This window comes from Carassius auratus, chromosome 30 (assembly GCF_003368295.1).
Source record: "Carassius auratus strain Wakin chromosome 30, ASM336829v1, whole genome shotgun sequence".
NCBI classification, from domain to species: domain Eukaryota; kingdom Metazoa; phylum Chordata; class Actinopteri; order Cypriniformes; family Cyprinidae; genus Carassius; species Carassius auratus.
Window position 1 is genome coordinate 21293752 of NC_039272.1, and position 15187 is coordinate 21308938.

Consider the following 15187-nt stretch of genomic DNA (forward strand, 5'->3'; position numbering starts at 1 on the left):
TATTTTTGAAGTAATCTTTAAGAATGAAATAGTGCACATTTAAAAGTAAAATCAATACGACGATGATTGAACGAATAGCTGAGTTATGAATGATTCCTAATCTCTTTATAATCAGAAATGATCGGGATGATATCAAATGATATATATATATATATATATATATATATATATATATATATATATATATATATTTTTTTTTTTTTTTTTTTTTTTTTTTTGGTCAAATGAGATCTTGCTGTGACCAATCAGATTAGAACTATCAACCCAATTTGCCGCCGAGAAAAAAAAACCTTAAATTATAACACAAAACCATAGCAACAGTTGTTGAATATTACTAATGTAACGAGACGTGTGTCGTATTGTTCAGTGCAAACAAATATGGATTTAGAGCAGGAGGAGACCATCGCGACGGACGACGACAGCACTGAAGCCGACCACAGCTTTTACCTCAGCAGGTCAACAGATAACGGCTAACGTTTCCCATGTACTGCCCCGTTAAATGTAGCGAAAGTGATAGATTTACAATGCTAACGACTTTTTCATGTATTATTGTTAGGTTAATGTTGACAGAACATCAGTTCTCAACCCCCACTGTCGCCTCTAATTGTGTCCTAATCAGTCAAGGTATGATCATGAGCTGCAATTTCAGTCAAACTAATCTCGTTCGCGGGTATGTCTTGAGAAATTCGCTTTTCACTTTTATTTTAGAATCGGTTCAAGTCCGGTTGAATCGGTCTTAGTGAGCACCACTAAATGTATTACCATTCACTTTACAGTAACTGTAATAAAGTTAACTAACGTTAGTCTCTGACAGAGATTTCACCTCAGATTGACCTGCAATATCGCACAGGACAGAACAGAAAGACATCCATAACAAAACAGGTATATTACATTAGACGTCACATGCTGAGGTCTTGATCAAATCTAAATTCAAGCATTTCTAAGTACATTACGTGTTGTTGAATTCTCTTTTTTATTATTACAAGCAAACCCATGATACTATGGATCCACTAATAAATCCTGCAAGGTTTGCACATCTATTTATTCATGAAACAAATGTGCATTCAGGTGTGAAATTCACATAATAATTTGCTTTGCTCTGTGTTCATCAGTAGTTTTCAAGCTCGTATTACTAAAGAAGAAAGGTCCTCAGAAAGGGAACACAGTGAAGGTACACAGTCTGGAAGACAATCCTTTCAACTTTAAACAAGCTCCATAATATCCACGAAAGCCAACTAGATATATAGCTAGATATACAACTAGATGTATAGCTCTTCAAATGTTAACGCCACAGCCGATCCACACGGTCTCATGGTTTTGGAGCTTCAATAAGCAGTTCAGATTTCTGGTGACTGGTCTTGGGCTAATTCTTATGTAACTTCTGCCCCCTAGTGTTGAGACCCATTCCCATACACGGCACAGACTCATTGGATGCTTCTCACCAGCAGGCTGTGCCAACTTTGAGTTGTTCATTGAGAATAAACAGCAAAACTTTTGGGGGGAAAACTGATCCATTGGCTAAAATGAAGAACACTCAACTACGGAACACTAAAAAGAGGTCAGTCAGGATCAGGAATAAATGCACACAGTACCTTTCAGATTGTCAATTGCTAAAACATACAGTAGGGTCTAAAACCATACTGAGATTCAAAATCTTATTTAAACCTGTATATAAATAAATATATTTAATAAGAATAAAGCTTCAACACTGTGAACATTTTAAAACAAAGAAATGTTATCATGTAAAATTCATTTCTAGGTAACTAATTAAAATCAAGATGCTCTTTGGAACTTACTTTGACACACTAATCCAACTTTTCAGTGTAACTGTTAAGCTGCTAATATAATTTGTGATTTAAAAAAAGTTGATTCAATTTAAAAAATGCTAAATAAATGTTTTATACGTTGTAAATTCGCTCAAAATTCGCTGAAAAATGAGTGTTATATTTGCTGTTTACATTCAGGTCACTGCCATCTAAAAGGAAGAAGAGTTCAGGCAATAAAGAGTTAAATACACCTTTGCCTACACATGATGCACCAACAGTAACCGCTGAGCCTTACATTAGTCCAGGCAAGTGTTCAAACCTGACCACACAAATTTAGCTCAGTGCAGTGTGGACGGGAAACATTACAGCATGTGTACAGAATGATGAATCCATGCTAGAAATGAAACTTTCTTGCTAAAAGTATATATGCACCTTTAAACTCTGTTTGTTAGGTTTCAGTGGCCAAGGCACTACAGAACAGAAATCAGGGAAAGTCCTATCACTCCAGTCCATCCACAAACGCAATCATTTTGGAGAGACAAAGCTGCATTTAGCTGTGATGAAGGGAGACATTCAAGACGTCAAAGACTTGATCACAGAGGGTGCTTCTGTTAATATACCGGATTATGCAGGTATGGCATGTTGGAGGAAATCATAAAACATAAGATTGTTCATTACCTCTAATGCATTTTATTGGAGGACACTGCATATTTTACACTTTTATTCGAATCATCAAACAAGCTTCATTTGACACCCTAGTTATAGACTAGTGGTTGAAGTTAGCACAAATGTCCACCTGATGGCATTGTGGATCAACACTTCTGAACAATAAGGTCTATTCACATTCAGGTTGGACTCCACTCCACGAGGCAGTGCAGAGAAACAAGTACGACATGACAGAAAGTTTACTCGAAGCTGGAGCCGAAGTAGACTGCAGAGGAGTTGATGGAATTACACCTTTACATGATGCCATTCGGTGTCAGTATTACAAGGTGTGTAAATTGCATAATGGCACTCAGATGTACCTTCAGTGAACACTAGTTATATAAAATACTATACACAGACTGTGATAGTCATTATATTGAAAACTTATGCTTACAGATAGTAGAGCTACTTCTGAAGTATGGTGCTGATCCATTGTCAAAGAGTGACAGAGGGATGACTCCTATGGACATGACCACAGAAAGATCTGTGTATATACTGGTGGAGAAATATCTGCAGAAGACTAAAAGTGATCCAGGTCTAAACCTTGTGGCATACACAAAACAAATGTAATATACACGGGTTGGACAAAATAATGTGAACACCTGGGAAATAGGCAATATTTATTTTCCAACCGTAGTCTCCAGCTGAATGTTGCCATCCTGCCAGTTGCTCTTGGAAGAGGGAATCTTCTCATTTTCTCACTAGAAATGTTCACTGAAAACATTTAGTTTTTGTCCGCTAGTCTTTTTTTGCTGATGGAGCCTTTCCATGCTTTGTGTACTCAGTCATAATCATAAAGAATGTTGTTAAAAGCAAACTGGCTGTTAGTGTAACAGATGCTCATGGTAAATTGGCTCCCATGATTTGTCCTGTTTTTGGTTGTCTGACAGAGCCATTTACCACTGATAACCACTGCTGAACACAACTTATAAAACTATGATAAACTATAATTTAATATAGTTTATATATATATAAACTAGAGAACAGACATTGAAAAAACCCTACAATAATGGGTGTTCAATAAAATATACTGTATATCGTATATCCTAGAATACAAAACATCAAATATAAATAGTAAAAAGTGGTTTGTTTCACTGTATTTGTAAATAGATAAAAATACACCCAGCACCACTGATTCTGCTGTTAATCCAAGTATGAGCCAAAGAAACTGCCAGAACTCAATCAAAGTAAGTCAAAGATGTTTCATTGGATAAAAAAATCTGCTGTTACTGACTGTGGCATCATTACATTATTTGACTACTGATCAGTTACTTTTGTATCATTCCACTTTGAGGACACAAGAACTCCTCTTCAGAAATCAACAGGAACTGCTGATACAAGTGAGCATGACAGCAGCCCGCAGTCTGGTGAAGCTGAACCCTTTCCTGGTCCAAGCAATGGACAACCAAGCTGTGAACCTTGCATTCAGGCCTCTCTTCAAGGTTCTCCTCTACATTAGTCAAGGGATGTGGGAACTAGATATGACTCGTGTAATATTTAATAACAGTCAACATGCACCCCTCGACAATCTAGTCACTCAAATGAACACACACATTTACCTGACTCCTTAAAATTCAATTGATGTTGTATTGATCAATGATCAAATCGAATGGTCAGGTTAAGTTAGCCAGCTTAAACCAGAACCCTCTAAAGAATTAGTTTTTTAGAGGATATTAAGTTTAAAACTCATCCTCATGGAGTAAGGCTAATTATTTTGAATGTGAAGGCTAATGAAATTGTTTGGCTGCAATAACATCTCTTTTTTAAAAATAAAATTATATTTAAAAATAAAATTAAAGTTTATTTTGATTGGGAGCTAAATCCACAATAATTGCTAACAAAAGGAAAGTAGTTTTTTTGCACCAAGTAAGTGACAATATCCACCTCAGCATCTCTCATATTCAGTAGGAAGTGTTAGAATGGCACATTAGCAAGCAATACAGTTATCAAATTGAGTCATGTTTTGCCCACAAAATTATTTTCTAAAATTAGTCCCTTATGTGCTTGATTCTCTTATATGAGAAAATAAAATAAGACTGATTAATAACTGCACATTCATTTTGAAGCATGCTGCACATACAGACTGTATTACACTGCTCACAGTAATTGTGGAGCCACATAATTAACAGTCTATATAGTTTAAAAGTATTATTATAATATTATATATAATTTCTTTTTCTTTTTTTAGCATTTTGGGTTTTGTTAGATAGCATGTCGAATGTGAGGCTCAGTGTGAATTGGGGTGTTGTGTGTCCTCATTTTCTTGTCCTGTGAGGAACCGAGAGCAGGACTTCTGTAGCCAGGGTCCCTCACTGGTTCAAGATCAGGAGAGTGAGGGATCAGACACCTCAAACAGCCTAGATAGTGAGGTTACAGTGGATTATATAGAAGATTGTTCATCATCACTAGAACCGACTGTCAAATATATGATAAGTTCATTCAGTTGAAATTAATATACATACACTTAAATATTGGGTTATTATATGTAACTAAGTACTCTTTTTTATATTTTACATAATTTGGGGTGCATACTATATGATACAAATAAAAAATATACTATAAAATGAACATGTGTATATGTTCAAAATATTGGAATTCTGCATCAATTTACTTTTCTTTTTTTTACATTAATTACAGTACATTTGTTTGGTTGTGTGAAGTAAGCAGTGTTATATGTAATTTACATTTCATAATGGTAAATCTACTAATTTGCCTTTTTAAGATTTTAATGTAAGACACAATTTGGTTGTTTCTTTGAGTTTCCAGAATAAAGAAATTAGATTTAAACAGTTGACTCATGAAAAATTATTTTCTTTGTAAACAAAATACAGCATTGAGGGTGACAAATATTTTTGCCTTTAGTTTTTATTTTATCTTTATTTGTTTCTATTTATTATTCTTAGGGGAGGCTGGTGAAACTCTGATGAATGATGGCAGTTTGGTAGCTGAGAAGACCAGCTCACATTCTTTCCATGACTATAGCAATGCAGTGAGTGTTTCCTTAACACAGAATAATGTCTGCCACGTGCATTGTATCCAAACCTGCTCAGCATGTTTATTTCACTGATTATTTCAGATTACTGATTTGTCAATTCAGAGAAGAAGTGAAGATTCAAATAAAGATCCCTCAACAAGAAAGACAATATCAGAGGGCTGTCAACTCAATTATGGGGCTGATATTAGGGATGATAATGACTCTGCCATTGCTAAGAAAAAGCTCAAAAGAACAAAACATGACATTCAAAATGAAAAAGATTTTTTGGAATACTTGCTCAACTTTGATACAAACCATGTCATTGAGAGTAAAAAAGAAGTAGATGAACCCTCACTTCAGCAGAATAAAGAACAACAGTCAGCTCTTGAGGTTTACCAAAAGATTCAATCTGAAACTGTGTGCTGTAATGGCACCAACCACAACAGCAGTCAAGAATGCAGCAATTCTTCACTGCCCCTTCATTTAAATGAACTAATTGACTCATGTTTACAAGGGACATTCAGAAAAGTCGCTAATGGACATCCATCTGGAGCAGTGACTAAATCAACATTACAGAGTGAAGAAATGTTTGACTCAGACAGCCCTGGTTCACTGTCTTTGCTTACGGCCATAATCCATAGTCAAGGATTAACCTGCAGTCCAGAGGAGTCAGAGAAAGATGAACCATTAGAGGAATTAGACACAGCCGACAAACAACTCCCAGATACTAAACCATGCATTGTTGTCGAGAATCATATAGTTAGAGATTCAGCGGATTCTGACTGCACTTTTGTGGAGTGGTCCAATGCCCCTGACATTCAGAAAAGTCAGAAAAAGAAATCGAAACAGAAGAAAAGGCCGCTTAGACGAGGACAAAATGTCGCAGAGGGATTGAATACAGGTAATGCCTTGGGGTCAATCATAATTATCATCACTATTTAGAACATGTTCATTTATATATTGTCCTTTCTCAACAGGACCAAAGACATGTTTTAAAATGACTCAGAAAAATCTTGACAAGAGAAATAGTGTAGGCGAGACTCAGCTTCACCGGGCGTGCATCAGAGGAGACCTGCAAATGGTCAAAGTCTTGATAGAAGCTGGAAGCAATGTTAATGTATCAGATCATGCAGGTGGGAAATTCCTTGCCTTGGTAAGGATACATTATTTCCTTTGATATTTTTAACGCTTTCATGATGTCTTGGGTGGACAGGATGGACCGCCCTTCATGAGGCCTGTAGCAGAGGTTTTGTAGATGTGGCAGAGCAGCTCTTGGAAGCAGGGGCTGATGTCACCAGTAGAGGGCTAAATGGATGTAACCCGCTGCATGATGCTGTCGCATCGGGGTCGTATGAGGTTGCTTCTCTACTTCTGTTATGATCTGTCCAAATTTTAAATGTCAGATTCCCTCCCTTGTTAGTGTACTGGTTAATTCCAGTCATTAACCCCAAACAATTTTATTTAATTAAGTATTTACTCAACTACATGTCATTACATGCGTTTCCATACAAAGAAAATATAGTGATCAGAGGCTGTCAGTCTCTTAAAAAGACAAAAAAATACCATAAATGTAGCTCAAGCAACTCGTGCACTATATTCTTTTGTTGCTGGACTACTTGTGTTATAGCAAGAATTATGTAATTGCAGCTACAGCTCTATTATTTCAGTCTGAATGGTAATCAAGTGTAAGAGCAGAGTAATATTTCTTTAGGTTTCAATCTGATTCCCATGACATCACCAGCTCATTCACACTAACACTGTACTCAAATGTAAATGCACTTTCAAAGCAGTTTAATGTTCTGATCTTGATGTTTTATGTATAGATTGTGAGGCTTCTCCTTCAGTTTGGCTCAAGCCCTCATGACAAGAATATCCTGGGACAGAATGCGGTAGACCTCGCAGAACATGAAAGCATCAAAGAGCTGCTTTTGACATTTAAAGGACCTTTTCGTAAACCTTCCTGGACAACTGACACTTCCAAACAGGGATCCCAGCTTTTGGCTGCAGAGCACATGCAGCCAGGTAAAAAAGTCTGCATGGAAGACTTTGAAAAACAGTAAAAAGTGATCTCATCATTAACTCTCCTTCATCTTATTCCAAACCTGTATCACTTTCTTTCTTTAGTACAACACAAAAAGTGTGTGTGTGTTCATGGATATGTTTAATGTATGTTTATTGAGCTTATTTATTCACAGTTATTCTCAACAGATCAGTGTTTTCAGTCAGCAGGAACAAACATCTATTTTAGTGGCAATAGCAAATTGAACTGCCTTATTAGAGATGGAATCATTCAACATTGTAGGCTAATTTATAAATAATTTGTCAGATGCTGATCAGGATGAGTTAGCTTGTAACTACGAAGCCTCTCTTTTGGAAAATGGATCTGTCAGTGATGCCCGTGGCAGAGTCTTCCTCCTCCCAGATCAATGTTTTGAATCAGTCCTGGAGAGTCAGTCCTCGGTTCCTGTCATCTCTGATTTTGCCTTTGAAAAGGTACAAGACAACTGTGAGGAATGTTGAGCTGCTGTTCATTCTGATGCATGACTAAAACTGCTAAGTAATCATGACGAAAAAATACTGAATTGTGAGTTCAGTACTTTTATGTGTTTAGTAGTGATATTGAAACCAAATTTAACTTGTTTTCTTTTTTCTTATCCTAGCAGGTTGTGTATCAATCCAAGTCAAGTTGTTTAAATACAGAGAAAACACCTCTAGGATCAGTACATTCCCATTCCTGCACATTCAACAACAGTCCATCAAAACCTGCTATAAAAGGTTTGCCAACTCGATATGTAGATATAGGACCAAATTTGCTACTCCTAGTTTGTACTGAATAAGTGGAGGTAATGTTGCATGTTAATTGACTGCATGCCACAGAGATTTTCTAAACTTGAATTGAAATAACTGTCTAGTTAATACCAATGATTCATTCATTTTGTTCAATAGAGTCATCCAAAAATGACGTTTTCATGAACATCAGGTCCATTCGCTTGGTCAGCGATGAGGAGTTTTTTCCAAACCACGAGATGAACAGATACTGGGATGTCTTTGCCCAGAGTGAGGAGTGGACCTTTGAAACTTAAGAAAATTGCTCGTGTAGCACAAAAGTGCCTGTTAGAGCAATAATGAAAACCATTTCAGTGTTAAAACCTTTAATGTTAGAACGTTTATAAAGTGGAAGAGTGTTGTATTCAAGTTGTTGTTTAGAAAGTACGAATAGACTATATTTGAAATGTTTTTGTACAACTAAGTTTCTTTTGTAAGATGATGGTCTTGATATTAAAATGCAAGTCAACACATGACCCTTTCCTTTTATTTATTTTACCCAAGTAATATGCTGTGTGAACCCCAGCCGTTATCAGCGCGTTTCTAAATGAGTTTGTGTGTTTGAACACTCGCTTGTGATGCTAGGAAACCACAGAAACTTGGTTTTTATGCGAGTGGGCGGACAGGACTTTCCTGGCGTTCACGCCTCATACTGCTGCTCTTGAGTCAGACTGCACAAAAAAAAAAAAAAAAATTTAGTCAAGTCAACAGTCCAAGAACTTACTCCTCTTGAGCGGACTGACGGAACGACTCCGCGCTATCTTAAAAGCAGATGTAAGTATCTTGGTTTATATTATTTAGAGATAGACACGACATTCATTTGTATCTCCATCGCATAGTTGTTACAGACGGCAAAAATCAGTTGTCCAATTACTCTTTTCTTAATTCTATACGTTGTTCATACATTATTTGAATGGAGTTTCGAACATATAAAAACAAGTAAAGTCTTTTCTTTGGTGTCGGCCGAGTTTTTCTTGTACTGAAAGTATCTTTGTTTAAAATCTGTCTCCGGTCTTCAAACCGTGCGGCAACTTCAGCAGTATTAGCTAATTAATTCCTTTCGGAACCGAATGTTTTACATCTGTTATTCTTCATCTGTCACACAGACATATGTTGTAATGTTGAGAAACGTTTGATGGCAGTGACACAAAACAAAAGACCGCCAGCGTGCAAGGTAGGCAAGTCCACTTGAGTCATATGATACGGTAGAACTGACTATGATACAGTTTCCTTGCTGAATAGTTTTGAAAAGGATTTGAGTGATTATGTCAGCCTTATTTATAACACCCGTTTTACTTTGCCAACAGAATGAAAAGAAGATGTGCTGTCTTACACTGGTTAAGATGCAAGTTCTATGTGTTTGTTGTGTCGTTGTTTGTCGTGCTGAAGCTGGTGTACATCAAGATTTCAATGGACAACAGTATTTACATCGAGCCCTATGGAGCTACACATAAATCACCCAGAACTCAGCCTCTGAATGGTATTAACTGCACAGCCGTTTATGAATTGGAACCAGTGGAAATTGGCAAGTCATTGGAGTTAAGACGTAAAAACATTGTGGAAGTCGATGATGGGAGTATTGTTTCTTTCACTGAAGACTGCAAAAACTACATCGAACAAAGGGGTTATAATGAAGTCATTGTAACAGATGAGGAATGCAGCTTTCCGATTGCATACTCTTTAGTGGTGCACAAGAACAGCGCTATGGTGGAAAGGATTCTTCGAGCCATCTACACACCTAACAATATTTACTGCATTCATTATGACCAAAAGTCCTCAAACAAATTTATTGCAGCAATGAAGAACTTGGAAAAATGTTTTCCGAATGTCTTCATAGCTTCTAAAATTGAGTCCGTTCAGTATGCACATATTACCAGACTTAATGCAGATCTCAACTGCCTTTCAGACCTTTTGAGTTCAGAGGTCAAATGGAAGTATGTTATCAATCTGTGTGGCCAAGACTTTCCGCTCAAGTCCAATTATGAGCTGGTAACTGAGCTCAGTAAACTGAACGGTGCAAACATGCTTGAATCAAGCAGGCCCAGCAAAATGAAAAAAAAGCGATTTCAGTTTCGGTATGAACTGAAAGACGTGTCATACGAATACCATAAAATGCCAGTTAAGACAGACATTGCTAAAGATCCACCACCGCACGACATCGAGATGTTTGTCGGGAGCGCTTACTTTGTCTTGACACGTGATTTTGTGTCATATATTATGACCAATCAACTGGCAAAGGATTTTCTGCAGTGGGCTGCTGACACATATTCTCCTGATGAGCACTTTTGGGCAACGATGGCCAGGGTGCCTGGAGTTCCTGGAGAGATCGGGAGATCTGAGCCTGATGTTACAGACCTGAAGAGTAGGACACGTTTGGTTAAATGGAACTATCTTGAAGGGCGTTTGTATCCACAATGCACCGGCATACACAGACGCAGTGTCTGCATCTTTGGTGCGGCGGAGCTCCGGTGGCTTCTGGAGGACGGCCATTGGTTTGCAAACAAGTTTGATCCCAAGGTTGACCCTGTCATTATTAAATGTCTTGAAGAGAAACTTGAGGAGAAGCAGCATCAACAATGCCTGAAAAGAGTGTCTTAAAAAGAAGGCCAAACTTTTTGGGCCATGCTTTGGTGTAAATATGCACATTTGCTGCTGCACTTATGTTCGTTCAAAGCACCAGCTGACTGAAAAGTAAGCTGTATTTCCAAGCCATTTATATTTCAACATGTTCCCATCCACTTCAAGCTAGGTCAGTATGGTAATGGGTCTGCCTTTCGGCTTCTGCTTTATAACTTGACCAAAGATGTATTCATAGGTGCTTAAGCTATGAAATATTTATATATTTAAATTTGTTTAAACCAATCCAGTGAGATGCATGTAGACAATCTTTTTACTGAATCAGTCTGTGTGGGAACTTTCTTAGGGCTTCAGTTGTGAGTGTCACCTGAAATTCGTTTTAAATTAGTAGTTTTTAAGTAGTCATCTTAAAACAATGCCTGTATCAGTGCCAGGGTTATGTTGTGTCATTTTACAATTATTTATATAATAACCGACAATCTCTTATGTACCTTCATTATTGACTGTTTCAAATAAAGCTATTTAGCTATAGTACTTGAGTCTTTCTCCTTCTCTTATTGTAACAGTGAAACAGTCACACCTGTGTACTCAAAAGTCACAGTATATTTGCTTTTTCTCAGTGTTGTAAATATGAAACAATAGTTTCTTACGGTCTTCAAATTTCATTGGTTAGTTTTTTTTCATAATTGTTGATAGAAGCTAAATCATACATAACATAAAATACTACTTATACTTCTGTAGATTTATACACATTACATACAGACTTGTCAGTGTGAGTTTTTCAGTCGCTCTTTCTGCAGGTTAAATTGTTTAGCCATTAGGTTCATGAAGCAAGTTGTTGAATCATTCACTCAAGAAGATTTATTCAAAAATGCTGTTCCATTCAGGAATGCCACCAGTGCATGCAACATTTTAGATGAGTAACAGTTAATTACACTTTGGTTAGTTTTTAACTGGTTTGGTTGGTGGCCTAAAATAGACAGAATAACTGGCAACATTGTGTTTAAAATACTAAGTAGCTTGATATTTCTTGTTAATTGAACTGTTGTACAAACAGGCTCACAATTAAATTCATGCTGTTAGACTTTATATTAAAACAAGACCCTTGCTTCTGCGATGCAACATAATCTTTAAATATTAATAGTTAAAGAAGGCTTATGAAATAACTTGGTTTACTTTGTGCTGCTTACGTCACTAATTTAAACTGGATATCTGCATTACCTTCAAAGCTTTTATTTATCTTTAACCCTAAAACTATCTTTTTATTAAGATTATTTTCATGTTTGCAGTAAGATGGTATTAAAATGTACACTTTGTTGAATCCACAGTGTGTCAACTGACATAAAGTTGGGCAAACTCATAGCAGTCTTTAAAGTGGAGATGCAAGACCAATAAGAAAGCCTTTATTTCTTGGCTCAACAAGTCAATGGCTGAACAAAAGCACCCAAACTTTCACTGCAACAAGACACTCAAGCATACAACAAGAGTGAATTCCCAAAAGCCACTTTTTATAACTGATATGTCCCATAAGACATTTTAAAAACAGCCATTTTTAAAGTTTGCTTGTGTAAAGCAGTCCTTTCACTATTTTGGGAACTGAATGAAAAATCTAAATGTTGATTTTTACTTTAAACTAAGTAGTTAGTATCAGTGTCCTGAGTTTGCCCTGTGCCAATCTGTCTCTGTTCTTTACCAGAGTGCTGGAAACAGAGATCTTGAACCTACTTTTCTGAAAGGTTTTCACTCTAAAGACGTAACTGTACAGCATGTCTGACCACTGAGGTAGCCAGCAGGGCTCAGTTTTCCTAATCTAAATGCAGTTTGACCAGCACATGCAACTCCGTCGTAGTGCTGACCATGTAAGTTAATCAAAGCAGCCAGGAATGTAGACGCCTACCATTAAAACCTCTTTTTCTTATGTCCAAGAGTCCCCATTGATAAACTTAGTAAAGAGAGCCCTCTGTGTACGTTTTATTTACTTAATATCTATTACTGCTCTGCGATTAACAGTTTGAATCTGACTAACCAGTTCATGGAACATGTGCAGTATGGAAAAATGACATGTATATCTACTTTACAAAAAGCCTGCCACATTCTAGGTGAAAACAGAAGTAGGGAACACCCAAAGTCACAACATGTTTTCTGAAAGGCCGATAGGAGGAAGTCTCTTCCAACAGAAAATACATTCCTCTATGGTTTAAAAAAAGGAATGAATAACACTAAATGCTAAACTGGTTGAAAAACAGGAAACAGACAGCAGTGTTTGAAAATTGGCCTCTTGCCCAGAGATAGACGTTTCGCAAATGCTATTAGGCTGAAATGATGCCCTGCTTGTCAACATACAAATCTGCTTTTAACACTCTTAACCTATTGTAACCTTGTATTTCCAGTCATGGTTTATATTTTTAGTTCTGCCTTGGCATGACTAAAACGCATACACTGAACAAGCATGTAATTAACTTTCATAAAGTAAAATAACTCATCAGTGTGGCTTTGTGGAGTCACTGTAAATGTAAAATGTAATTTGCATGTTAACATTTGTAGTCATACATAACCATATATATTCTTCTAACCATTATAATATATTATTGAACCATTACCACACAAGCCAAGTAAGCATGGCCCATTTCCTTTCGGTGACATGGCAGTTTATAAATAGCTGCAACATTTCCACTCTCAAGAGCATTTTTGTCGCCACAGAGTAAATATCCTCAGTCTTTGTGGAAAATCCCATGAATAAAAAGACGGGCGCTTGAGTGTAGCATCATTACAGTTTTATTAATAAAGTTGCTAAAAAGACTTTAGAACCTAAGATTAGGAAAGTCCAAAATGCGGGGTCGTCTATTGTACTGATGTGCAGCCCACACCTCTTTGTTATTTATGCTAGTGCTATTTACAGATGTGATATTATTAGCACAACCTTGAATAGGTGTTTCCTCTGCCAGAAAGAAACTATAGTGGGAAATCTAATTTACACTGACTACTGTACGCTACCCTACGGTAGCCTCCTAAAGTTCCACAAAACAATCTTTACTTCAATTATATAGGCGTTTAAAAAAATATATATATATATATATATATTTTTTTTTATTCTGGATGCAAAAAGTGGTTTGCTAAATAAAAAAGTTAATGTTGGTCAGTTCATATCTTATATTTAGCCATTTTGATGTGCTTAAATACACTAGGCACTCATGACTTACATTTAGTCAGACAAAAACAATAATTTGGTCTCACATATAATGTGATAGCACCAAGCCTTTGTCCACAATGTAAACACATTCATTAGACTACAATTGGCCTGGCCCACTCTGAAAGAAAAAAGTGACGCACATTGTGCATTGACTACTGAGAGTACTGAGAAAATCAATAAACTTGAAAAACCTGTAGAAACAAAACAGTTTCCATGAATAATAAGTCTGAGTCTATGCTCTCTGAACAATGTTGTCATAGCCATAATCACATCTATAATCATGACTATTGTGGACTTGGTGATGGAGGTCCATGACAGATGAGCAGAGCCATGCTGACTGCAAGACTAGCCCCGTCACTCAGCATCCTGCCTGAAGTCAGCCAGACGAACCAACCAAACTGCAACAAAGAGCCTTTTTATTCTCCTTTCCTGTTTGCAGCCCTCCAGCATAAACTTGTTTGCCCCTACGACATGGCAAAAAAAAAAAAAAAAAAAATTCTGAGTCATCAAAATTCAAGCATTCCTCTTTACAGTCCTCAGCTTTTACCAGCAAATACCAGACTAGCGTCTAGATGTTGAGCGGGTCCTTGTTGTAGGCTAATATTCAGCCTGATGTAGCAATATGTTAGACAGAATTAAAATGTCTTAAAGTAAGCTTGAGTAAATAAACTGATATACATTAGATATACATGCATTATGAGTCTATGACGTCTTCATTAGGCCAAAGCTGGGAGTGTATTAACAGTAAATCTGGAAATTCAAGTGTTACTAACATTGTTCAAACATTTTATGTAAGTCAAAATATGTTTAACCCCAGCAACAGATTTACTTAAGTAAGCTTGTGTATATATTGATACGCCTTCGATTGTATTGCCTTTAATATATACTAAGTCGTCAGTAAGAAGTCTTCATTTGTCAGTCCCTGGGAGTGTTTCACGAGTTTGCCCTTTCAGTCCTGCGATATAATGGGTAATGAACTTGGCCTGCTCTCGAACCCGAACATCTTATGATTGTTCGGTGTGAGGGGAAAATTAAGGAAATGAAGACTAGGGGAGGCGGAGGATGGGGAGAATGCCGGAAGAATTGTCACTGGGAATGCTTATTAATGACTGCTGCTTAAAAAAGTTCATGCAGCGATTATTGACAGGA

At 36.9% G+C, this 15187-nt stretch overlaps 2 protein-coding genes across 7 annotated transcripts; both read left to right on the forward strand.

Moving 5' to 3' along the window:
* The first annotated feature begins 241 nt into the window (after window positions 1-241).
* Window positions 242-8772, forward strand: LOC113049609 (ankyrin repeat and KH domain-containing protein 1). Of its 6 annotated transcripts, none has more exons than XM_026212109.1 (20): window positions 242-455; window positions 557-624; window positions 815-882; window positions 987-1027; window positions 1113-1171; window positions 1393-1558; window positions 1965-2071; window positions 2219-2398; window positions 2616-2758; window positions 2868-3006; window positions 3582-3658; window positions 3766-3913; window positions 5375-5460; window positions 5548-6346; window positions 6423-6578; window positions 6659-6801; window positions 7269-7467; window positions 7868-7938; window positions 8109-8220; window positions 8392-8772. In XM_026212109.1, the coding sequence occupies exons 1-20, from the start codon at window positions 379-381 to the stop codon at window positions 8526-8528; spliced, it is 2976 nt and encodes a 991-aa protein (XP_026067894.1). In that variant the 5' UTR covers window positions 242-378; the 3' UTR covers window positions 8529-8772. The 6 variants fall into 6 exon arrangements, with proteins under 6 accessions (XP_026067894.1, XP_026067892.1, XP_026067893.1 ...); XM_026212107.1 differs by having other exon boundaries at window positions 243-455; window positions 7772-7938; window positions 8392-8771; XM_026212108.1 differs by having other exon boundaries at window positions 243-455; window positions 8106-8220; window positions 8392-8771.
* A 139-nt stretch (window positions 8773-8911) lies between these two features.
* On the forward strand, window positions 8912-11382 carry gcnt4a (glucosaminyl (N-acetyl) transferase 4a). Its single transcript, XM_026212111.1, has 3 exons — window positions 8912-9045; window positions 9378-9445; window positions 9579-11382. Exon 3 carries the CDS (start codon window positions 9580-9582, stop codon window positions 10867-10869), a length of 1290 nt encoding a protein of 429 aa, XP_026067896.1. The 5' UTR covers window positions 8912-9045; window positions 9378-9445; window position 9579; the 3' UTR covers window positions 10870-11382.
* The last annotated feature ends 3805 nt before the right edge of the window (window positions 11383-15187 follow it).